Raw genomic sequence first — 24,450 nt, forward strand, 5'->3', positions numbered from 1 at the left:
TCTTGCTGCATGTATTCTGCAGCTGTCGTTGCCGGCTGTGGAGATCGACTCCCCAGCTGGTCCCCCCTCCCGTCGGTGTGTTTTTTTTCATTCGCATCGCGCATGCGCGATTGCGCACTTTTACTCGGCTCTGCGAGCCATTTTTGTAGTCCATTATTTACTGACCTGAGGGAGCGGGTTTTTCTCTCCGCAGCGGGCCTCTTCGGACAGGTAAGGCCTTCACCTTTTTCCTCCTTTGTCTTCTCTTCCTCTCTTCTTACCGTTGCTTTCGATTTTTCTTTTTTTGTCGCCATCTTCTTTCCACCTTTATACTCACTTTTCTGTAACTTTTATTTCTGTGCCTTTGTGTTTTCCTTTGTTTTTCTGGAGAGGGCTGGAGTTCACCGTCCGGCCACTACTCCATCATGTGACTCCCGTTCAGAACCTGATTAAAGTCATAGAAACAGGCCTTCGCTCTAGTCTGTGCTGAGCTTTTATTCTGTCTCGTCCCACTGACATGCACCCAGTACCTGTCCCTCCATACCCCTCCCATCCATGAACATGTCTAACTTCTTGTTTGTTAAAATTGAGCCCACATTCACCACTTCTGCCTGCAGCTCTTTCCACACCCCACCACTCTCTGTGTGAAGAAGTTCCCTCTAAACTTTTCCCCTTTCACCCTTGGCCCATGTCCTATGGTTTATATCGCGCCCTTGGCCCATGTCCTATGGTTTATATCGCACCTACCCTTCGCTGCTGTGGATAAAAAGTGTACTTGAACCTAGGGTCTTCAGGTTTCTGGATCTTCTGCCTGAAGGGGGCAGTGAGAAGAGGTTGTGATCAGGTGATGGGGGTCCTTTATGATCTTGGATGCCTCTTGAGGCAATACCTCATGTCGATGTCTTCAATGGACAGGAGGTGGGTGCCCATGATGGACTTGACTAGAGTTTATCACTTTTGTAGCCCCCTGTATTCCTAGGCACTCAACTTTCCAAACCAGTTCAAATGAAGAGAGAAAGAGGGAGATGAAAATTTTAAAATAAGGTCCTTGGTTATAAAGTTCTTATTCTAGTTTCCGATTCAGGCTGGGGGTGGGGTGGGGGTCTGGCTTTCTCTGAATTTGTCTGCCCCCAGGTGCTGCTCAACAACTGGATCTGGCAGAACAGTACAGAATGAAACACAAAAACACAAAAGATTGCAGTAAAATCACAAGATCCTGGAGGAGCTCAGCAGGTCTTTCGGCGCCCATAGGAGGTAAAGATATATAACTGACGTGTCAGGCCCGAACCCTTTAGGAATGCTGGAAACGTCAGTAATATTTCTTTACCACCTATGGACGTTGCGAGACCAGCTGAGTTTCTCCAGAAATTCTGTGTTTTTAGTACAGTAAAGACGCAGGGAAAGATAAAATTATTGAGTCATGAGATTTCTTTTATGCCAAGGGCAAGATGAAACAACGTTTTCAATGTTTTCCATCTGGTTTGGAACTGATCAACCCTCTGGTACATCCTGCAGTTCAGGTGAATGGTACGGCCAGGTACCAGTGACTATGAGTCATTACTGGGCATTTGGCCAGACTAATTACATCAAAGACCTCAAAATGTTAACCTTGCCAATATATAAATGTTTATGGCACAACAAGATTTTGTGCTGGCAATAAGGAAATTAAAGCAAAATCTTGCAACTGTTGGAAACCTCAAAGAAGAATCTGAGAACCAGAGACCTTCTCTTGGGAAATGAAGCCAGGCAGGAAGTGGATGTGTCAGTGGGGGAGTACTTTGGCAATAGTGGCCACAAATTAGTAAGATTCAAGGTAGTTATGGAAAGCAAGCCTGCCTAGATTATGGGTGGAAGTCTCTGAGTGGCAATGACACTGACTGTACTCGACCACATATCTTGAGTTCTGATTGGGTTGGTTATTGCATGTTCTTCCAAGCTGCCACCATCCGGAATATGTGCCATTCATCCAAAAAGGCGAGGGCAGTGGTTCTCAACCTTTTCTCTTTTTTTTTAAATTTTTTTTATTTTTCACATCATAAATCACATTAGCCATGATACACACTTTTTCCTTTTCACACATATACAGTGACATTTTCTCCCCCCCACCCCCCACCCCCCATCCATTTAAGGTATACAATCTAGGATACATTAAACCAGTCAGACAATGTTGTCACTCAACAAAAATACACCAGAAATTCTACTGAGTCCATTCTTTTCATTTCCTTCTCCTTCCATCAACTTAGGTAATGATTGTCCCCGGTAAGTTTTCGCTATTGTATTTAATGTAAGGCTCCCATATTTGTTCGAATATTTCAATATTATTTCTTAAACTATATGTTATTTTTTCTAATGGAATACATTTATTCATTTCTATATACCATTGTTGTATTTTCAAATTATCTTCCAATTTCCAGGTTGACATAATACATTTTTTTGCTACGGCGAGAGCTATCTTAACAAATCTTTTTTGTGCATCCTCCAAATCAATTCCAAATTCTTTGTTTTTTATGTTACTTAGGAGAAAGATCTCTGGATTCTTTGGTATATTGTTTTCTGTTATTTTATTTAATATCTGATTGAGATCTTCCCAAAATTTTTCGACTTTCTCACATGTCCAGATTGCATGAATTGTTGTTCCCATTTCTTTTTTACATCGAAAACATCTATCAGATACTGATGGGTCCCATTTATTTAACTTTTGAGGTGAAATGTATAGTCTGTGTATCCAGTTATATTGTATCATACGTAGCCTCGTATTTATTGTATTTCTCATCATTCCAGAACATAATTTCTCCCATGTTTCCTTTTTTATCTTTATATTTAAATCTTGTTCCCATTTTTATTTAGTTTTACCATTTGTTTCCTCATTCTCCTTTTCTTGCAGTTTAATATACATATTTGTTATAAATCTTTTGATTATCATTGTATCTGTAATCACATATTCGAGGTTACTTGCCTCCTAATTTATCCTTCAAGTAGGATCTCAATTGGTAAGATGCCAGCGCTGTATCTTGAGTTATATTGTACTTATCTTTAATTTGTTCAAAGGATAAGAATCTATTTCCTGAAAAACAATTTTCTATTCTTTTAATCCCTTTTCTTTCCCATTCTCTAAAGGAAAGGTTATCTATTGTAAAAGGGAGTAACTTGTTTTGCGTCAATATTAGTTTTGGTAATTGATAAATTGTTTTATTTCTTTCTACATGAATCTTCTTCCAAATATTGAGGAGATGATGTAATACTGGAGAACTTCTATGTTGTACCAATTTTTCATCCCATTTATATAATATGTGTTCAGGTATCTTTTCCCCTATTTTATCTAATTCTAATCTCGTCCAGTCTGGTTTTTCCCTTGTTTGATAAAAATCTGATAGGTATCTTAATTGTGTGGCTCTATAATAATTTTTAAAGTTTGGCAGTTGTAAGCCTCCTTGTTTATACCATTCTGTTAATTTATCTAGTGCTATCCTCGGTTTCCCCCCTCTCCATAAAAATTTCCTTATTATTTTCTTTAACTCCTTGAAGAATTTTTCTGTCAGTTGTATTGGCAATGCCTGAAATAAGTATAATATCCTTGGAAAAATGTTCATTTTAATACAGTTTATCCTTCCTATTAGTGTTAGTGGTAAATCTTTCCAATGCTCTAAATCGTCCTGTAATTTTTTCATTAGTGGATAATAATTGAGTTTATATAGTTGGCCGAGATTTTTGTTTATTTGTACACCTAGGTATCTTATTGCTTGCATTTGCCATCTAAATGGTGATTCCTTCTTAAATTTTGAGAAATCCGCATTATTCATAGGCATTGCTTCACTTTTATTTACGTTTATCTTGTAACCCAACACTTCTCCATATTCCTTCAATTTCTTATATAATTCTTTTATTGATAGTTCTGGTTCTGTTAAGTACACTATAACATCATTCGCAAATAGACTGATTTTATATTCTCAACCTTTTCCTTGCCACTCACATACCATGTTAAGAAATCCCTATTGCCACCGGTGCTGTGATTAGTAAGGGATTGCTTCAGGTGGGATGTCAGTGGGAAGGGAAGGTTGAAAATCACTGCTCTAGACCCAATTGTAACTGAAATATTGAGAAAAATTGTCATTGGTCCATTTCCTTTGGAGTTATGAAACCGTGCACATAATGAGTCAATTAGAGATGATTAAAACAAACTTTTATTCCACTCACATCCCACCTTAAGTAATCCCTTAGGTTCACAGAGCACCGATGGCATAGGCATTACTTAAAGTGGTATGTGAGTGGGAAGAGAAAGGTTGAGAACCACTGGTCTAGGGATTCTCTCTGGAATCTGAATGATAATTAAACTTTGCACTCTTCTCGGGGGGATGTGTCATCAAGTTCTATAGCACTGAAGCAGGCCCATCAGCCAAACTTGTCCGTGCTGACCAAGTCAGTTCTATTTGCTTGTGTTCAGCCCATATCCCTCTAAACCAGCCATTTTCAATTATTTTTTTTTAATGTCGTCAGTAGGAGAGAAGTAGGGAAGAAACCAACCTAACATGACTGCTCCACAGGGAAGGGGCCTCATAAACTTTGAGCAGAGTCCTAAGGGGGTCATAGCCAAAAAAGAAACGTGGCGAGTAGCTGTTCTAAATCTTTCCTATCCATGCACCTGTCAAAATGTCTTTCAAATTGAACCTTCCCTTGCTATTTCGTCTGGCCTATCCTTCCATGTTCCCTCCATCCTCTACATGGAAAAGGTATCCCTCAGGATCCCATTACATCTTTTTGCTCTTGCCTTAAATCTATGCATGGCAGTTTTACATTTTTCTTTCTGGGGTGCACTGTGGAGGGCAGACTTTCTGGGTCCATCACAGGGCAGGATGGGAGCTGCTCTGCTTAAGGTCGAGAGAAGCTGCAGAAGGTGGTGAACACAGCTCAGAACATCACGCAGACTTCCCCTCCCCTCTCCGGACTCCATCTCCTGCATCTGGGAAAGGCAGCCGACACTTTGAAGGACCCATCACACCCCAGACACCCTCTCTTCTCCCTCCCCCACCCCGCCCCCCCCTCCCCCCCCCCCCCCCCAGTGGGGAGAAGGCTCAAGGGTGTGAAAGCACACATCTACAGGCTTAAACAGGTTTCTTCCCTGCAGCCATCAGGCTCCTGAATGAGCCCCATAACAGTGCCCTCACATTCCCCTTGCTTGGTGCTAATCGATCTTTTTTGTTCCATTACCATGCTATACTCTGTAATTGTGTAACTTTAAACAACTCTATGACTGTTAGGATTGACCGGTTAGACTGCTTTCAAAGGAACCGTTCTCTCCATATGATAATAACGAGTTTATTGTCATACACACAAATACAAACCCCAAATTCTTATTTCCTGTAGCCACGCAGGACTTCTACGAAGAAGAACATCTGTAGTGAAACACATTAAATTACCCCAGTGTGGTAAAAGATAATAAATATTCTGAGTTGCGGTTGCGGCAAATAAACTGACATTTAAATGTAAACATAAAACTTTGTGTTTGAAATAAGATTAAAACTGGGCTCCACTCTCAGTCGAATGTAAAAGGCTCTGGGGATGCAGGTTCTTTTATTGTTGTGTAATAGTACAGAACATACAGGAGAAAGACAGATGCTGGAGGAATTCAGTGGGTCAGGTAGTGTCGTGGAAGGTGATAGACAGTCAATGGTTTGGGCCAGTACCCTCCACTGGGACATCAGGACTGCCCCCCTCTTGTCAGCCTTCCATGGATTCTGCTTCACCCACTGGGTTCCTCCCGCTCTCTGCGCGCTGCTCCGGGGAACTGCTACAAAATGACATTGTGCAGGCTGCAGCAGGTATTGACTTTTCTCTCTCTCTCTTCCCAGGCTGGCTGTCTGGGGCGGGGGTGCTAGTTCCCATCATGTCGGATACCACACATCACCAGTCATCACCGCTGAAGGGTGTCGCACAGGACATCAGCCAACTCATGGAGAAACTTGACACCAACGAGCTCTACTTCGAAGGAGATGAGCCGGATATTGATTTGGCCAACGAGGCGAAAGTACCTGGTGAGCAACTTCCCACTCCTCTCCACTGCAGAAACAGCCACTCAGCTAAGAAGGCATAACTTGTCCCTAGCTGGGTCTCATCCCAGAATTCCTCCGCTCTGTTTTCAAAGTTGCTGTTGAACCTGCTTTCACCTTCACTGCACCTCACACTGTGAAAGAACAGGTTTCCCAAACTCACCCCAGCTCCTGTGTCAATTCTGATCTGTCCCTCTGGCCCCACCCTCCACCCATTTCTCCATACCTTCAGAATCAGAATTTATTGCGATGACCATGTCATGAGATTCTTTGTCTTGCAGCAGCGTCACAGGGCAAATGTTCATATAAAACCATAAGAACAGTGCAAGAAAAAAGTCAAAGTGAGGCAGTGTCTGGTTCACTGATCATTCAGGAATCTGATGGCAGCGGGGAAGGAGCTGTCCTTGTGCCGCTGAGAGCTCGTCTTTAGGCTCCTGTATCTTTTTCCCGATGGTAGCAGAGTGAAGAGGGCACGGCCTGGGGGGTGGGGGTCTTTGAGGATAGAGGCTGCTTTTTTAAGACCCCACCTCATGTCGATGCCCTCGAGGGAGTGAAGTCTGGTGCCCGTGATGTCACAGGCCAAGTTAACAACCCTTTGGAGATTATTTCTTGACGTGGACATTGTCACCTCTGTACCAGGCAGTGATGCCACCAGCCAGTGTGCTCTCCACAGTACCCCTGTCGAAATTTTCGAGAGTCTGAAGAGTGCTTAGTGAGTAGAGCAGTTCTGTTCAACCAAGACCATTTGTAACTCGGAATGCCTTGATTATATCTCTGTAGCAATAGCCCCAAGTCCTCCCAAAATGGAGGGTCTCAACCCCTCCACATCTCCTCCTTGCTGTCCTACCAAAATTGCAGAGTTCAGAATTGGATCCCAATTTCGGCCAAGCCTCCACCATGACTCTAAGGTTCAGCTCATTGGTCAAAGTTTCAGAGAACAAACAAGTGTTGGGATCCAGAACTAGGGGGCATGGTCTTAAAATGAGAAGGGGAAGATTGGAAAGGGGTCCTCAAGGCCAAGAGTTTCTGCACAGAGGGTGGTAGGTTTGTGGAATGAGGAAATGGCAGTGGTGGGAAGAGTTGCAGCAATCAGAGGGCAAGAGCTTTGATTAGATGGGGTGAGAAGGAGATGTCCCAAGCACAGGTTCATGGGACCAATCAGTGCACAGCACAGATGAGAAGGGCTGAAGGGCCTGTTTCCATGTTATAGGAATTTTTCCTTTCGGAAGCCATGATTGGCTGTGTGACTGCCAGTACGGAGGGAATTTGGGCAGCAGAAAGGCAGATCCAACCTTGTCCAAAGTGGCCTGCGACGGCAAGTCAATCCAATGCAGTGTAGAGACTGGCAAGTGGAATGTTATATCAGAGCTCCTTAAAGATACAAACACTGTTCAAAAATTTAAATGCAATGCTGCATTCCATAAGATATAACAGCAGGAGTAGGCCATTTGGCCATCGAGTCCGCTCTGCCATTCCATCATGGCCTGCTCCCCATAACCTTTGATAACCTGACTATTCAATCTCTGCCTTAAATGCACCCAACGAGCTGGCCTCCACAGTCGCCCACGGCAGTAAATTCCAGAGGATCATCTTCACTGCTGGAGCAGTGTTCTCCCGATGTGCTTTCACTGGGTCTGCTGCTCCTCCAGAGTTCACACCCTTCATGGTTTGAGCTGGCAAGCATTTCTTCACACTCTTGCTTAAGAAATTCCTCCTCATCTCTGTTTTAAATGTGCACCCTTCAATCCTGAACTTGTGCCCTCTTGTCCGAGACTCCCCTACAGTGGGAAACAACTTTCTAATCTTTATTGACTGCCCGTTATATGGGTAGTAAGGTGAGGTATGAACTGACAACAACACTGCTGGTATAGTCTGCACTCTCATTATATAACACCAAAAATATGATTGGACTGGAAAATCTTATTATTGTAGCGGTGAGTGCAACGCTATTACAGTACCAGTGACCCGAGGTTGAACCCAGCACTGTCTGTAAGGAATTTGTATGTTCTCCCTGTGACCACGTGGGTTTTCCCCGGGAACTCTCGTTTCTTCCCACCGTTCAAAAACGTACCGAGGTTGTAGGATAATTGAGGTATATGGGCAGCACAGACTCGTGGTCCAGAGGGGCCTGTTACTGTGCTGTATGTCTAAATTAAAAATTTTTAAATGTTTAAGGAACATTGAAAAAGGCTTTGCCAAGAGAGGAAATTGTGGCTATGAGAAAAACGTAGATAATCTAAAGTTGTTTAGCGACAGAGGAGGGTAAGGATCGATAATTGAGATGCATCCATATGTCAAGGCCTGAGAATGGATGGTGGATATCTGCAGCTCACTGCTTGCAAGGTGGGAACTGTTAGCACAGAGAAACAATCTGGGAAGAGTCACCAATGGATCCCATGCGGGGAGTACAATCGTTAATTGCCTCATTATCAGCAGTGGGAGAAACTCAGCAGGTCACGCAGTATCCCGAGGAATTAAGAGGCCTTCAAACTTTCCGGCCTGAGGCCTTCGTGGGGAAAGTGGAAAATCAAGTAGGCACCTGAAAGAACAAGTAAGGGGAGGGGAAAATGCACAGGTGGACAGGCAGGAGGTAATTGGTGGATGCAGTGGGAGAGTAAAAGAAAAAGAAGCTGAGATTCTGAGAAGGAAAGGAAGGAGGGATGGGAAAGAGTTGGGGGAGGAGAAATGGAAATTGAGGTCAATATTGATGGTGTACTGTTCCAGTCAGGCACAGAGCGAAGGGTGTTGTGTTCCACTCAGTCATAGAGTGAAGTGTATGGTGTTACAAACATTCTGTGCAGGATATGGAGGACAAGTGTAGTTACACAGGGTATCCAACATATCTTTTACCAGGGAGAAGTCCATTTCAGAGTCCAATAACATCTGGAAGGAAACTGTCCTTCAATCTGGTTTGTGTTTTCAATTTCCTGTATCTTCTGTCTGACAGGAGGGAGTAAGGGAGAGTGTGGCTGGGGTGGGACAGGTCCTTTCTCTAGACAGCAGGAGGTGGAGACGGTGGGGATGGCAGATAATGACAGGCAGCTCTTGTCCCCGCCTCAGCCTGTGTTCTGAGTTGACAGGATTCTCAGCACCACGTCTCGTGGCGTTAAAGCCATAGCTTCTGCCTCATGTTTCAGATGGTGTCCAGCTCCCATTCTCGGCTGTCTACAAGACCAAAGGTTTCAAGGAACCCGAGATCGAGGTGTACATCCCCACGGCTCCCATCAAGGTCCGTGTGCTGGAGGTAGAGAGGTTCACATCCACAACTAAGGTGAGGAGCTCCAATCTCAGACCATCCCACACCCTGTTTCTCCCCCCCCCCCCACTTTTCCAATCATACCCCTCCCCAGACAGTCCGCTCTCAGACCATCCCACATCCTGTTCATCCCCCCCACCTTCCCAATCACACCCCTCCCTAGGCAGATAGTAACACTGACAACTCCTCACCTAAAATGTTCAACCCTCCAGAGTAAGAATTCAGAAGAGTAGGTCTGTCATCCCCTCGAACCTGGTCTTTCACAAAGATAGAACATTGCAGCACAGTACAGGCCCTTGATGTTGTGCCAAACAATCAATACCTACCAAAAAAATCTAAACCCTTCCTACCCCATGACCCTCTACTTTTCTTCCATCCATGTGCCTGCCTAAGAGTCTTTTAAATGCCCCCAATGTTTCAGCCTCCACCATCATCCCTGGCAACGCATTCCAGGCCCACACAACTCTCTACGTTTAAAAAAAAACCCAACATACTACTGATGTTTTCCTTAAACTTCCCTCCCTTCACTTTGTACAGACGTCCTCTGGTGTTTGCTATTCCTGCCTGTGGAAAAACGTGCTGACTGGCCACCATATCTGTGTCTTTTATAATCTTGTAGACCTCTATTAAGTCTCCTCTCATCTTTCTTCGCTCCGAAGAAAAAAAGTCCCAGCTCTGCTAACCTTGCCCTCATAAAATCTATTTTCTAATCCAGACAACATCCTGGTAAATCTCCTCTGCCCCCTCTCCATAGCTTCCACATCCTTCCTATAATAAGGATTTCTTTGCCTCGGTATTCACTAGGGAAAAAAATATTGAACCAGTTGAAGTAAAGAAAAATAGTGGGGAGGTCATGAAGCATATAAGGATAACCGAGGAGGTAATGATGACTGTGTTGAAAAAGATAAAGGTGGATAAATCTCTGGGACCGGACAAAATATTCCCAAGGACACTCAGGGAGGCTTGTGGACAGATAGTGGGGCCATTAACAGAGATATTTAGGATGTCACTGGCCACGGGGGTAGTGCCAAAGGATTGGAGGGTGGCTCATGTGGTTCTGCTGTTTAAGAAAGGGTCCAAATGTAAACCTGGGAATTATAGGCCCGTGAGTCTGACGTCTGTGGTGGGCAAGTTGATGGAAAGTGTTCTGAGGGATGGTATTTACAAATATTCGGAGGTACAGGGATTGATAGATAGTAATCAGCATGGTTTTGTCAGGGGTAGATCATGCTTGACAAACCTGATTGAGTTTTTCGAGGGGGTTACAAAAAAGGTTGATGAAGGGAAAGCTGTGGATCTTGTCTATTTGGACTTTAGTAAAGCTTTTGACAAAGTTCCCCACAGGAGGTTAGGAAAAAAGGTGGAGGCATTAGGTATAAATGAGGAGGTAGTGAAATGGATTCAGCAATGGTTGGATGGGAGGTGTCAGAGAGTAGTGGTAGAAAATTGTTTGTCCAATTGGAGGCCGGTGACTAGTGGAGTTCCTCAGGGTTCGGTCCTGGGTCCACTATTATTTGTTATATATATTAACGATCTGGAAGTAGGGGTGGAGAATTGGATAAGCAAGTTTGCGGATGATACAAAGATTGGTGGTGTTGTGGACAGTGAGGAAGATTACCGTAGATTAAAAGGTGATTTAGGAAGGCTGGAGGTGTGGGCTGAGAAATGGCTGATGGAATTTAATACAGATAAGTGTGAGGTATTACATTTTAGAAAGGCACATCTAAATAGGTCATATGCATTAAATGGTAGGCTATTGAGAAGTGCAGAGCAACAAAGGGATTTAGGAGTGATGGTAAATAGTACCCTCAAGGCTGATACTCAGGTAGATGGTGTGGTGAAGAAGGCATTTGGAATGTTGGCCTTCATAAATCGGAGTATTGAATTCAAGAGTAGGGAGGTTATGATGAAATTGTACAAGGCATTGGTGAGGCCAAGTTTGGAGTACTGTGTGCAGAATTGGTCACCAAATTATAGGAAAGATATAAACCAAATAGAGAGACTGCAGAGAAGGTTCACGAGAATGTTGGCAGGATTTCAAGGTTTGAGTTACAGGGAAAGGTTGTGCAGACTGGGGCTTTTTTCTCTGGAGCGTAGAAGATTGAGGGGGGACTTGATAGAGGTGTTTAAGATTTTAAAAGGGACAGACAGAGTAAATGTGGATAGGCTTTTTCAATTAAGAGTGGGGGAGATTCAAACTAGAGGGCATGGTTTAAGATTGAAGGGGGAAAATTATAAGGGGAACATGAGGGAAATTTCTTTACGCAAAGGGTGGTAGGGATGTGGAATGAGCTTCCAGCAGACGTGGTTGAGGCGGGATCATTGGTTACATTTAAGGAAAGACTGGATAGTTACATGGATAGGAGAGGACTGGAGGGGTATGGACTGGGTGCTGGTCAGTGGGACTAGGAGGGTGGGAATTTGTTACGGCATGGACTAGTAGGGCCGAACTGGCCTGTTCTGTGCTGTAAGTGGTTATATGGAGGTAACCAGAACTGAACACAATTCTCTAAGTGTGGTCTCACTAGAGATTTGTACATGACTTCACAACTCCTGAACTCAGTCCCGCTATTGATGAATCCCAGCATCCCATAGGCCTTCTTAACTACCCTATCAACCTGTGCAGTGACCTTGAGAGATCTGTGGATTTGGACCCCAAAATGGATTGAACTCCATCTTCCACTTTTCTGCCCAATTCTGCATCTTGTTCATATCCTCTTGTAACTTGTGACAACCTTCAGCATTATCCACAATCCTGTAAGCCTTCGTATCATCTACAAACTTACTGACCTATCCCTCTACTTCTTTGCCCAGGTCATTTATAAAAATCGCAAAGAGCAGAACAGATCCTTGTGGAACTCCCTTAGTCACCGACCTCCAGGCAGAATAGTTTCCGTCAACTACTACTCTCTATTTTCCACAGGCAAGACAATTCTGTACCCACACAGCCAAGGGACCATGGATCCTTGCCTCAGGGCTGATCCACCTCAGCACCAGGAAACAGTTCACCTGCACCTCCTTCTCTCCTGTTCCTGGGACTGACCCTGAGGTGGACCTCCCAACTAATGCTCTTGTTCCTTCCCAGGTCCCAAGTCCTAACATCTACACCATCGAGCTTCAACATGGAGAGTTCATCTGGAAGGTCAAGCGGAAATACAAACACTTCCAGGATCTTCACCGAGAACTGCTCCGCTACAAAGCCCTGCTCCGCCTTCCGATCCCGACCCGGGGGTAATGTAAAACCCAGAGAACCGGCACCTATCCCTCTTCTCCCCATTCCCAATGTGGAGTAAAACCTGGGGAAGGGTCAGTGAGCTGGTAGAGGGCCCCAGGTTACCCTTCCCTACTCTATATTTCTCTTTTCCTTCCAAGTGAAGCAAATTGAATTGTTCTTGTCATGTGAGGAACTGAGTTTCATGGAAAGGTTCAACAGGTGAGGACTTTATTCACTGGAGCATAGAAGAATGAAGGAAGATTTGATGGAGGTATTTAAAATTATGAGGTGGGCAGACAGAGTAAATCTAGGTCAGCTTTTTCCACTGAAGGTTGGTGAGATACAAACCAGAGGACATGGGTTAAGGGTGAAAGGGGAAAAGTTTAGAGGGAAAATGAGGGGGAACTTCTTCACACAGAGAGTGGTGGGAGTGTGGAACGAGCTTCCAGGTGATGTGGACTCAATTTTAACATTTAATAAGAATTTGGACAGGTACATGGATGGGAGGGGTATGGACTGGGTGCAGGTCAGTGGGACAAGGCAAAAATATGGTCCAACACTGACTGGAAGGGTCAAAGGGGCCTGTTTCTGTTCTGTAATGTTCTGTGGTTCTATGATGCCGTGAAAAATGTTTTGTCTGCTATCCAGGCAAGTCATTCTCTGAATAGACAGCGGGTAGGGCAAGGTTTTAAAAAAAAAAACAGTGTTGGGGCACAGAACATAAATGTACTGGAGAATCTCAGTAAAAGGCAGTCGAGGTTTCGGACTGAAAATCTGGCAGTCTTGAATAAATGGGTGGGGAAGGAGGAGGGGAAGGGAAGACGAGGGGAGGAGCACAGCCTAACAAGTGTAATAGGTGGATACAGACGGGAGGGTAGAGGTGAAAGACACTAACAGGGTTAAGAGGGTGACTGTGATGGAAGGGAAGGGGTGGGGAGCTGGACGAAGGGAGACAGAAAGATGAGGGAAAGAGAAAGACCGAGGCAGGGGTTAACGGAAACTAGAGAACTCGATGTTGGAGAGTCCCAGACGAGATATAAAGTGTTGTTCCTCCTATTTGTGGGAAGCCTCAGTTTGGCAGGGCATGAGGCCATGGATAGATTGGGGTGCGGAATTAAAGTGAGCTGCCACTGGGAGGTCCTTGCTGTTGGAGCAGACAGAGTTCAGATTTCAGATTCATTGTCCGAGTACATACGTGACATCACATACAACCCTGAGATTCCCTTATCCTGCAGATGAGACAGAATTATCACTAATTAAAACCTGTACACAGCGTAAACGTGTAAACAAATAAAAAGACTGTAAACAGCTAACAACTGTAAACAAACTGCAATACAGAAAGAACAAAAGAAATTCAAAAACATGCACAAGTCAGTCCTTAAATGAGTCCCTGATTGAGTTTGTTGTGGAGTCTAATGGTGGAGGGATCCTCTGAGATTGTGACTCCCAAGAACTTACATTTGCATACCCTCTCCAGCTCTGATCCCCCAATGATCACTGGATTGTAAATCTCTGGCTTTCCCTTCCTGAAATCAACAATCAGCTCCAGAGTTTTGGTGACATTGAGTGTGAGGTTGTTGTTGGTGCACCATTCAGCCAAGTTTTCAATCTCCCTCCTGTAGGCTGACTCATCACTTCCTTTATACAACTCATTACGTGGTATCGTTGGCAAACTTGTAGATGATATTGTTGTACCGAGCCAAACAGTTGTAGGAGTAAAGTGAGTAGAGCTGGGGGCTAAGAACGCAGCCCTGTGGTGCTCTGGTACTGATGGAGATTGGGAAGATGTTCTTACCAATCCTGGATCTGGAGGTGAGGAAATCCATGATCCAATTATACAGTGGGGTGTTGAGTGACAGATCTTGGAGTTTGCTGATCAGTTTTGAGGGGATGATGGTGTTAAATACTGAACTGTGTCGATAAAGAGCATCCTGGTGTATGCATTTTTGCTCTCTGTGTGTTCCAGGGCTTTGTGTAGAGCCAGTGAGATGGCATCTGCTGTAGATCTGTTTCTACAATAGGCGAATTAGAATGTCTCCATGTCACTGCTCAGACGGGAGCTGAAATGCTTCAACATTAGCCTTTCAAATAACTTCATAACTGTTGCTGCAAGGTGCTACTGGTCAATAGTCCAGAGTGACAGTCGACAGAGCAAAGGATCTCAATGAATTGTTCTCCCAGTCTGCTTTCTATCTCCATGGTATAGAATAGAATAGGCCACCTCAGGAGCACCAGATGCAGTAGCGACTCCAGTAGATTAACAGGGATATATGATTGGGGACATCCCAGTAGTCAACCATTGTAATTCCATACACGTTCCCATGCCAACATGCCTATCCATGGCCTCGTGCACTTCCAAACTGAGGCCACCCACAAATTGGAGGAACAGCACCTGATATTCTGTTTCAGCCCTCTCTACCCCGACAGCATCAATATCAGCCTCCCCCATTTCTCTTTACCCCTTCCCTGGTCTCTCTCTATTCCTCCAGCTCCCCACCCCCTTCCTTTTCCTAACTGAGATTTGCCCCTTCTTACCACTCTGCCCTCTCCCCTGATCACTTCTACCCCACCACCTGTATCCACCTTTGACCTCTTACCTATGTTCTTCCCCCTACCCCTCCTCCCCTCTCTCCTCTACCCCCCCCCCCCCTCCCCCCAACCCTTCCCACACCTTTTTATTCAGGCATCTGCCTGTTCTTTCACTGTAATTTGACAAAGGACTTGGGCCCTAAATGTTGGTTACTCTTTACTTCCTACGGATGCTGAGCAACCTGCTCGGATCCTCCAGCTTTGATGTATATTGTCGTCGACCCCAGCATCTGCAGACCTTCCAGTTTAACCCTTCCCCATCCTCAACCCCCTCCCACTTCTGGTTCCATGTAAGCCCATTTTCGTTTGATGATCAGGAATCCGCTCCCCACCCACTTTTGTTTCAATCTGCTCCAATCTGATCTTTACCTCTCCCCAGAGTTCCCACTATTTCCTTCTCCACTTGTCGGTTTCCTGCATGGGTAGACCAACTATTGTACAACAGGTTGCCCCACCCTGAGTGACTCACCCTCCTCCACAGCAGGTCAGACAGCGTCCAGAACTAGATATTACCCACCCCCTTCCTTTTCCTTACTGAGAGCTACACCTTCTTGCCTCTCTGCCCTCACCCCTGATCACCTACCCTCCCATCTGTATCCACCTTTTACTTCTTACCTATGTTCCTTCCCCCTTCCCTAGCTTCAACAGAGGAATTTCTTCAGCCAGAGGGTGGTAAATCTGTGGAATTTGTTGTGGAGGCCGGGTCGTTGGGTGTATTTAAGGCAGAGATTAATAGGTTCTTAATTAGCCAGGGCATCAAAGGTTATAGGGAGGAGGCTGGGCAGTGGGGCTGAGTGGGGAAATGGATCAGCTCATTATTAAATGGTGGGGAAGACTTGATGATGGCCTATTTCTTCTCCGATGTCTTATGGCCTTGATGCTTTGAGTTGAAACCTTTTATCAAGACTAAGATAAAAAGGAGAAACACAAATACAAAGAGAGAAAACGATGCTTTGTGAGAAGTGGCCAGGAGTGGAGTTGGGAAGATGTGGCTGGTGGAAGGTTGGTGCAGAGGTACTGAAAGTGTTGGAGGAGAGAGTGCATGAAGCAAGTGACCAGAGGAGGTGGTGGTGGAGGCAGGAACAGGAACAATGTTCAAGAGCACCAGGGGCAGGTTCTGGAAGGTGCAGGGGGCACAGGGAGAGATGGGGTTAAAGCAGGCGAGTGGTTTTAATTTAATTTAGTGATACAGCAGGGTTACAGGCCCTCCCAGCCCATGACCAATCAACCTACTGACCTCATACGTCTTTGGAATGTGGGAGAAACCACACCACCCAAAGGAAACCAACACAGACAAGGGGGGAACGTAAAAACTCCTTTCAAACAGCGTCAGATTTGATTCTGCGTCAAATTCCTTCATCAGGAATAGCAAGAGGGGAGGGAGGAATGCTGGAATAAAATAGATGGGGAGGGGGTGAAGCACAGGCTGGCACCCGGTAGGTGGATACAGGTGGGAGGGGAAAGAATAGGAGCTTGATAGATGCTCTCTGTTCGGGGGAAGGAGGTGGGGGCTAGAGGAAGGAAGGTGTGGGTGACAGGCAGGTGGGGGGGGAGGGAAAAAAGACAGGAGCATGGAGGCAGCAAGTTCAGGGAAAGTGGAGGGGAGGGGGGAAACTTCATCCTGACTGTACATGAGGCCATGGGTGGATATCAGTGTACAAATGGGTGTGGCCACTGGGAGGTCTTTACTGTGTAGCACACAGAGCGACGATAGGAATTCATCTGGATTTCAGCTTAGGGAATGTATTTATGAGGCAATAATAATTAATTCTCTCAAATGCACCCAGCTAAGGCAAGTGTAGGCACTCTTGTACGTGGGGTAGTTCAACTGCTTACAGAAACTGGTTCCACCCAGGCGAAGCTGAGTAGCTAGTTTGTCTGTGGCTCAATATGTGAGGTTGAGATTGTTCTGGCTGTCAGGGACCCTCCCTGATTGTAAATAACCACCCTGGGATGTCGAGCATTCACATGATCTGCCAGATTGAAATATATTTATTGATAACTGGGATCTGAATGTCAGTCATAGTATGAACCAGTTATGACCCATCCCTAATTTCCCTGAATTCAGGTGGCACGGTTACTGTAATGGTTAGCACAATGCTGTTACAGCGCCAGTGACTCTGGTTCGAATCCAGCACTGTATGTAAGGAATTTGTACGTTCTCCCCGTGTCTTTGGGGTTTCCTCCGGGAGCTATGGTTAACGCTCACTGTTCGAAATGTACCGGGTTTGTAGTTAATTGGTCACATGGCTTGATTTTATAGCATGGGCTTGTGGACCAGATTGGCCTGTACCATGCTATATCTTTAAATTAATAAAAAAGATGTTTTGGGGTTTCCAGGTTGAAGCTTTACCATTGTGAGCACTTTTCTGGAGATGAGTCTGGGATTCGGCATCAGTAATGATTAGGAATGGGATGTATTTCCAAGTCAGGGCTGTGTGAGGCCTAGTGTGGACTCTGTGGTGGCAGGGGCTGAGGGTGGCAGGGGCTGAGGGTGGCAGGGGCTGAGGGTGGCAGGGGCTGAGGGTGGCAGGGGCTGAGGGTGGCAGGGGCTGAGGGTGGCAGGGGCTGAGGGTGGCAGGGGCTGAGGGTGGCAGGGGCTGAGGGTGGCAGGGGCTGAGGGTGGCAGGGGCTGAGGGTGGCAGGGGCTGAGGGTGGCAGGGGCTGAGGGTGGCAGGGGCTGAGGGTGGCAGGGGCTGAGGGTGGCAGGGGCTGAGGGTGGCAGGGGCTGAGGGTGGCAGGGGCTGAGGGTGGCAGGGGCTGAGGGTGGCAGGGGCTGAGGGTGGCAGGGGCTGAGGGTGGCAGGGGCTGAGGGTGGCAGGGGCTGAGGGTGGCAGGGGCTGAGGGTGGCAGGGGCTGAGGGTGGCAGGGGCTGAGGGTGGCAGGGGCTGAGGGTGGCAGGGGCTGAGGGTGGCAGGGGCTGAGGGTGGCAGGGGCTGAGGGTGGCAGGGGCTGAGGGTGGCAGGGGCTGAGGGTGGCAGGGGCTGAGGGTGGCAGGGGCTGAGGGTGGCAGGGGCTGAGGGTGGCAGGGGCTGAGGGTGGCAGGGGCTGAGGGTGGCAGGGGCTGAGGGTGGCAGGGGCTGAGGGTGGCAGGGGCTGAGGGTGGCAGGGGCTGAGGGTGGCAGTTCGAGTGGCTTGGGCCAGTTCCTGTTACTCACAGAAGCCAACCTGTGTGTACAGGGAGAGAGCATACAGAACTGACAGTAGATCTTGTCCCTTCTGTTGGAGTTCTCAGCTGGATTCTGCCTTCCCATTTCTGGGACAGAAATGTGGGCTCTGCTCAGGAGGTGAATGTTGAGGTGGGAGGGCAATTCAGTGGGTGAGAGAATTTGAGCAGTGGGGGAGAGGATCTGATGGGATAGTCAGTGTCCTTGAGGATAGTGTCCTTGGGGAGAGATTTTACCGGGGGAGACTGTGGGAGAGGTTCCATGAAGTGGGGGGGGGTGGTGTGTGTGGTGTCAGTCAGTTATGGGAGTTCTCATGCATTGGGGGAGGGTGTAGTTTGCTCAGCCCTGACCTATGTGTGGTCTCCTGCGCAGGTTCACAGTGCGGAGACAGACAGTGAAGAGAGGGGAGCCGCGCGCCATGCCCACTCTCCCACGCAGCTCGGACCACATCATCCGGGAGGAACAGATCTCCAGTCGACGGGTAAGTCCCTGGAACCCTGCTTGTTCAGGGTGGGTGTGGAGAGGGGGTGTTGGGCCTGGGGCACTCACACAATCTTCACTTTCAGTGTTAAACCCTGTTTCCTCAAATCCCCCTTCCTGCCAATCCCCCTTCCTGCCGATCCCCCTTCCTGCCGATCCCCCTTCCTGCCGATCCCCCTTCCTGCCGATCCCCCTTCCTGCCGATCCCCCTTCCTGCCGATCCCCCTTCCTGCCGATCCCCCTTCCTGCCGATCCCCCTTCCTGCCGATCCCCCTTCCTGCCGATCCCCCTTCCTGCCGATCCCCCTTCCTGCCGATCCCCCTTCCTGCCGATCCCCCGTCCCGCCACGATCCCCCGCCCCGCCACGATCCCCCGCCCCGCCACGATCCCCCGCCCCGCCACGATCCCCCGCCCCGCCACGATCCCCCGCCCCGCCACGATCCCCCGCCCCGCCACGATCCCCCGCCCCGCCACGATCCCCCGCCCCGCCACGATCCCCCGCCCCGCCACGATCCCCCGCCCCGCCACGATCCCCCGCCCCGCCACGATCCCCCGCCCCGCCACGATCCCCCGCCCCGCCACGATCCCCCGCCCCGCCACGATCCCCCGCCCCGCCACGATCCCCCGCCCCGCCACGATCCCCCGCCCCGCCACGATCCCCCGCCCCGCCACGATCCCCCGCCCCGCCACGATCCCCCGCCCCGCCACGATCCCCCGCCCCGCCACGATCCCCCGCCCCGCCACGATCCCCCGCCCCGCCACGATCCCCCGCCCCGCCACGATCCCCCGCCCCGCCACGATCCCCCGCCCCGCCACGATCCCCCGCCCCGCCACGATCCCCCGCCCCGCCACGATCCCCCGCCCCGCCACGATCCCCCGCCCCGCCACGATCCCCCGCCCCGCCACGATCCCCCGCCCCGCCACGATCCCCCGCCCCGCCACGATCCCCCGCCCCGCCACGATCCCCCGCCCCGCCACGATCCCCCGCCCCGCCACGATCCCCCGCCCCGCCACGATCCCCCGCCCCGCCACGATCCCCCGCCCCGCCACGATCCCCCGCCCCGCCACGATCCCCCGCCCCGCCACGATCCCCCGCCCCGCCACGATCCCCCGCCCCGCCACGATCCCCCGCCCCGCCACGATCCCCCGCCCCGCCACGATCCCCCGCCCCGCCACGATCCCCCGCCCCGCCACGATCCCCCGCCCCGCCACGATCCCCCGCCCCGCCACGATCCCCCGCCCCGCCACGATCCCCCGCCCCGCCACGATCCCCCGCCCCGCCACGATCCCCCGCCCCGCCACGATCCCCCGCCCCGCCACGATCCCCCGCCCCGCCCCGATCGCCCCGCCCCGATCCCCCGCCCCGCCCCGATCCCCCGCCCCGCCCCGATCCCCCGCCCCGCCCCGATCCCCCGCCCCGCCCCGATCCCCCGCCCCGCCCCGATCCCCCGCCCCGCCCCGATCCCCCGCCCCGCCCCGATCCCCCGCCCCGCCCCGATCCCCCGCCCCGCCCCGATCCCCCGCCCCGCCCCGATCCCCCGCCCCGCCCCGATCCCCCGCCCCGCCCCGATCCCCCGCCCCGCCCCGATCCCCCGCCCCGCCCCGATCCCCCGCCCCGCCCCGATCCCCCGCCCCGCCCCGATCCCCCGCCCCGCCCCGATCCCCCGCCCCGCCCCGATCCCCCGCCCCGCCCCGATCCCCCGCCCCGCCCCGATCCCCCGCCCCGCCCCGATCCCCCGCCCCGCCCCGATCCCCCGCCCCGCCCCGATCCCCCGCCCCGCCCCGATCCCCCGCCCCGCCCCGATCCCCCGCCCCGCCCCGATCCCCCGCCCCGCCCCGATCCCCCGCCCCGCCCCGATCCCCCGCCCCGCCCCGATCCCCCGCCCCGCCCCGATCCCCCGCCCCGCCCCGATCCCCCGCCCCGCCCCGATCCCCCGCCCCGCCCCGATCCCCCGCCCCGCCCCGATCCCCCGCCCCGCCCCGATCCCCCGCCCCGCCCCGATCCCCCGCCCCGCCCCGATCCCCCGCCCCGCCCCGATCCCCCGCCCCGCCCCGATCCCCCGCCCCGCCCCGATCCCCCGCCCCGCCCCGATCCCCCGCCCCGCCCCGATCCCCCGCCCCGCCCCGATCCCCCGCCCCGCCCCGATCCCCCGCCCCGCCCCGATCCCCCGCCCCGCCCCGATCCCCCGCCCCGCCCCGATCCCCCGCCCCGCCCCGATCCCCCGCCCCGCCCCGATCCCCCGCCCCGCCCCGATCCCCCGCCCCGCCCCGATCCCCCGCCCCGCCCCGATCCCCCGCCCCCGCCCCGATCCCCCGCCCCCGCCCCGATCCCCCGCCCCCGCCCCGATCCCCCGCCCCCGCCCCGATCCCCCGCCCCCGCCCCGATCCCCCGCCCCCGCCCCGATCCCCCGCCCCCGCCCCGATCCCCCGCCCCCGCCCCGCTCCCCCGCCCCCGCCCCGCTCCCCCGCCCCCGCCCCGCTCCCCCGCCCCCGCCCCGCTCCCCCGCCCCCGCCCCGCTCCCCCGCCCCCGCCCCGCTCCCCCGCCCCCGCCCCGCTCCCCCGCCCCCGCCCCGCTCCCCCGCCCCCGCCCCGCTCCCCCGCCCCCGCCCCGCTCCCCCGCCCCCGCCCCGCTCCCCCGCCCCCGCCCCGCTCCCCCGCCCCCGCCCCGCTCCCCGCCCCCGCCCCGCTCCCCCGCCCCCGCCCCGCTCCCCCGCCCCCGCCCCGCTCCCCCGCCCCCGCCCCGCTCCCCCGCCCCCGCCCCGCTCCCCCGCCCCCGCCCCGCTCCCCCGCCCCCGCCCCGCTCCCCCGCCCCCGCCCCGCTCCCCCGCCCCCGCCCCGCTCCCCCGCCCCCGCCCCGCTCCCCCGCCCCCGCCCCGCTCCCCCGCCCCCGCCCCGCTCCCCCGCCCCCGCCCCGCTCCCCCGCCCCCGCCCCGCTCCCCCGCCCCCGCCCCGCTCCCCCGCCCCCGCCCCGCTCCCCCGCCCCGCCCCGCTCCCCCGCCCCCGCCCCGCTCCCCCGCCCCCGCCCCGCTCCCCCGCCCCCGCCCCGATCCCCCGCCCCCCGCCCCGATCCCCCGCCCCCCGCCCCGATCCCCCGCCCCCCGCCCCGATCCCCCGCCCCCCGCCCCGATCCCCCGCCCCCCGCCCCGATCCCCCGCCCCCCGCCCCGATCCCCCGCCCCCCGCCCCGATCCCCCGCCCCCCGCCCCGCTCCCCCGCCCCCCGCCCCGCTCCCCCGCCCCCCGCCCCGATCCCCCGCCCCCCGCCCCGATCCCCCGCCCCCCGCCCCGATCCCCCGCCCCCCGCCCCGATCCCCCGCCCCCCGCCCCGATCCCCCGCCCCCCGCCCCGATCCCCCGCCCCCCGCCCCGATCCCCCGCCCCCCGCCCCGATCCCCCGCCCCCCGCCCCGATCCCCCGCCCCCCGCCCCGATCCCCCCCTTCTCTGCCTTCAGCAGAAATTGCTGCGTGCTTGTTACATCCAGAGAAAGAGAAGCAATCGAGAGCCACTTCAGTGTCACTGAATGTCGGTGGATTTGCCTCCAGCACCCCACAGCCTCTGTAGCCACACAGCCTCCTGCTCAATCCATCAGCTGCCAAGCCCCAGATCCAAACTTCCTTCATGATCAGGAACCCTTCAGCGCCCTTGGCACCCTTTCACATCCTGGTTTTGATAGCTGGTACCCCCTCAGCCAATCTCCAGCAGTCCACACCTGCACAGGTTCCTCTCCTTGAGTCGACAAAAGCCCACCACCAGTATGTCCCTCAGCCACAGAGCCCCCTCACTGGTCCACCACTGTGGTCATCGTCCTGTGGGTCATCTCCTCTGCTTCTCCTCTTTTTTTTGAAAAAAAAAGATATTTTTATTGGCATTTAATATATAAACAATTGAACAACACAATTCTACAAGGGGCACGATTCTCCTTCTCAAACAGAGGGGTGGTCTCTCCTGGGTCAATCCTCTTCTTCCCCAAGTCTGCAACCCCTCTTGGCTGCTGATCACAGGCACCATCATCTTGGGTCAGATTTTAAATAAACTACCATTGGCTTCTTTTTTTCTTCTTTGGCTTGGCTTCGCGGACGAAGATTTATGGAGGGGGTAAAAGTCCACGTCAGCTGCAGGCTCGTTTGTGGCTGACAAGTCCGATGCGGGACAGGCAGACACGGTTGCAGCGGTTGCAAGGGAAAATTGGTTGGTTGGGGTTGGGTGTTGGGTTTTTCCTCCTTTGTCTTTTGACAGTGAGGTGGGCTCTGCGGTCTTCTTCAAAGGAGGTTGCTGCCCGCCGAACTGTGAGGCGCCAAGATGCACGATTTGAGACGATATCAGCCCACTGGCGGTGGTCAATGTGGCAGGCACCAAGAGATTTCTTTAGGCAGTCCTTGTACCTCTTCTTTGCTGCACCTCTGTCACGGTGGCCAGTGGAGAGCTCGCCATATAAAACGATCTTGGGAAGGCGATGGTCCTCCATTCTGGAGACGTGACCCACCCAACGCAGCTGGATCTTCAGCAGCGTGGACTCGATGGTGTCGGCCTCTGCCATCTCGAGTACTTCGATGTTGGTGATGAAGTCGCTCCAATGAATTTTGAGGATGGAGCGGAGACAACGCTGGTGGAAGCGTTCTAGGAGCCGTAGGTGATGCGGGTAGAGGACCCATGATTCGGAGCCGAACAGGAGTGTGGGTATGACAACGGCTCTGTATGCGCTAATCTTTGTGAGGTTTTTCAGTTGGTTGTTTTTCCAGACTCTTTTGTGTAGTCTTCCAAAGGCGCTATTTTCCTTGGAGAGTCTGTTGTCTATCTCGTTGTCGATCCTTGCATCTGATGAAATGGTGCAGCCGAGATAGGTAAACTGGTTGACCGTTTTGAGTTTTGTGTGCCCGATGGAGATGTGGGGGGGCTGATAGTCATGGTGAGGAGCTGGCTGATGGAGGACCTCCGCTTTCTTCAGGCTGACTTCCAGGCCAAACATTTTGGCAGTTTCTGCAAAACAGGACGTCAAGCGCTGAAGAGCTGGCTCTGAATGGGCAACTAAAGCGGCATCGTCTGCAAAGAGTAGTTCACGGACAAGTTTCTCTTGTGTCTTGGTGTAAGCTTGCAGGCGCCTCAGATTGAAGAGACTGCTATCCGTGCGCTACCAGATGTAATCAGCGTCTTCATTGTTGAGATCTTTCATGGCTTGGTTCAGCATCATGCTGAAGAAGATTGAAAAGAGGGTTGGTGCGAGAACACAGCCTTGCTTCATGCCATTGTTAATGGAGAAGGGTTCAGAGAGCTCATTGCTGTATCTGACCCGACCTTGTTGGCTTCTTTAGCGGGCTGTTTAAAGCCTGTACAGAGCAGACCGCAGTTGGACTAGGCGGCGGCACCCTGCAGGAGAGAGCTGTGTCTCCGGTACCTGCATTGCCATTACACCAGCTCTGGCAACACCGCCATTTTCCTAAATAATCTGGACAATGTCAATTTAAACTGTTTCTTAAACAAAGGCAGGAAATGCTCTCGTGGTCGGATAGCAACTCTAGAGAGAGGAGTGGAATTGAGTCAGGACTGTTTCCTTAAAGCACCCATTTCTACCCCACCATTGTGAAATTCTTTTCTTTCGTTGACAGAAACAATTGGAGGTTTATTTGACCAAGCTCCTGAAAATGCCCGTTTACCGGAACTACCATGCTACAGTAAGTTGTTGCACAATCTGTCTCCTTCCTGAGGAGTTGATCGTCAGACCGAG

General features: G+C 52.3%; 1 protein-coding gene across 3 annotated transcripts in view; it reads left to right on the plus strand.

Annotated features, from left to right (window-relative positions):
* The window catches only part of LOC138742752 (phospholipase D1-like), a 111,556-nt gene that overhangs the window by 24,555 nt on the left and 62,551 nt on the right, over positions 1 to 24,450 (plus strand). For all 3 annotated transcript variants that reach the window (XM_069897583.1, XM_069897582.1, XM_069897584.1), the window contains exons 2-6: positions 5,826 to 6,008; positions 9,161 to 9,294; positions 12,365 to 12,510; positions 18,622 to 18,730; positions 24,332 to 24,397. In XM_069897583.1, coding sequence (XP_069753684.1) covers positions 5,861 to 6,008; positions 9,161 to 9,294; positions 12,365 to 12,510; positions 18,622 to 18,730; positions 24,332 to 24,397 — 603 coding nt within the window. In that variant the 5' untranslated portion in view covers positions 5,826 to 5,860. The remainder of the gene's footprint in view (positions 1 to 5,825; positions 6,009 to 9,160; positions 9,295 to 12,364; positions 12,511 to 18,621; positions 18,731 to 24,331; positions 24,398 to 24,450) is intronic.

Source organism: Narcine bancroftii, chromosome 9 (assembly GCF_036971445.1).
Source record: "Narcine bancroftii isolate sNarBan1 chromosome 9, sNarBan1.hap1, whole genome shotgun sequence".
NCBI classification, from domain to species: Eukaryota; Metazoa; Chordata; class Chondrichthyes; order Torpediniformes; family Narcinidae; genus Narcine; species Narcine bancroftii.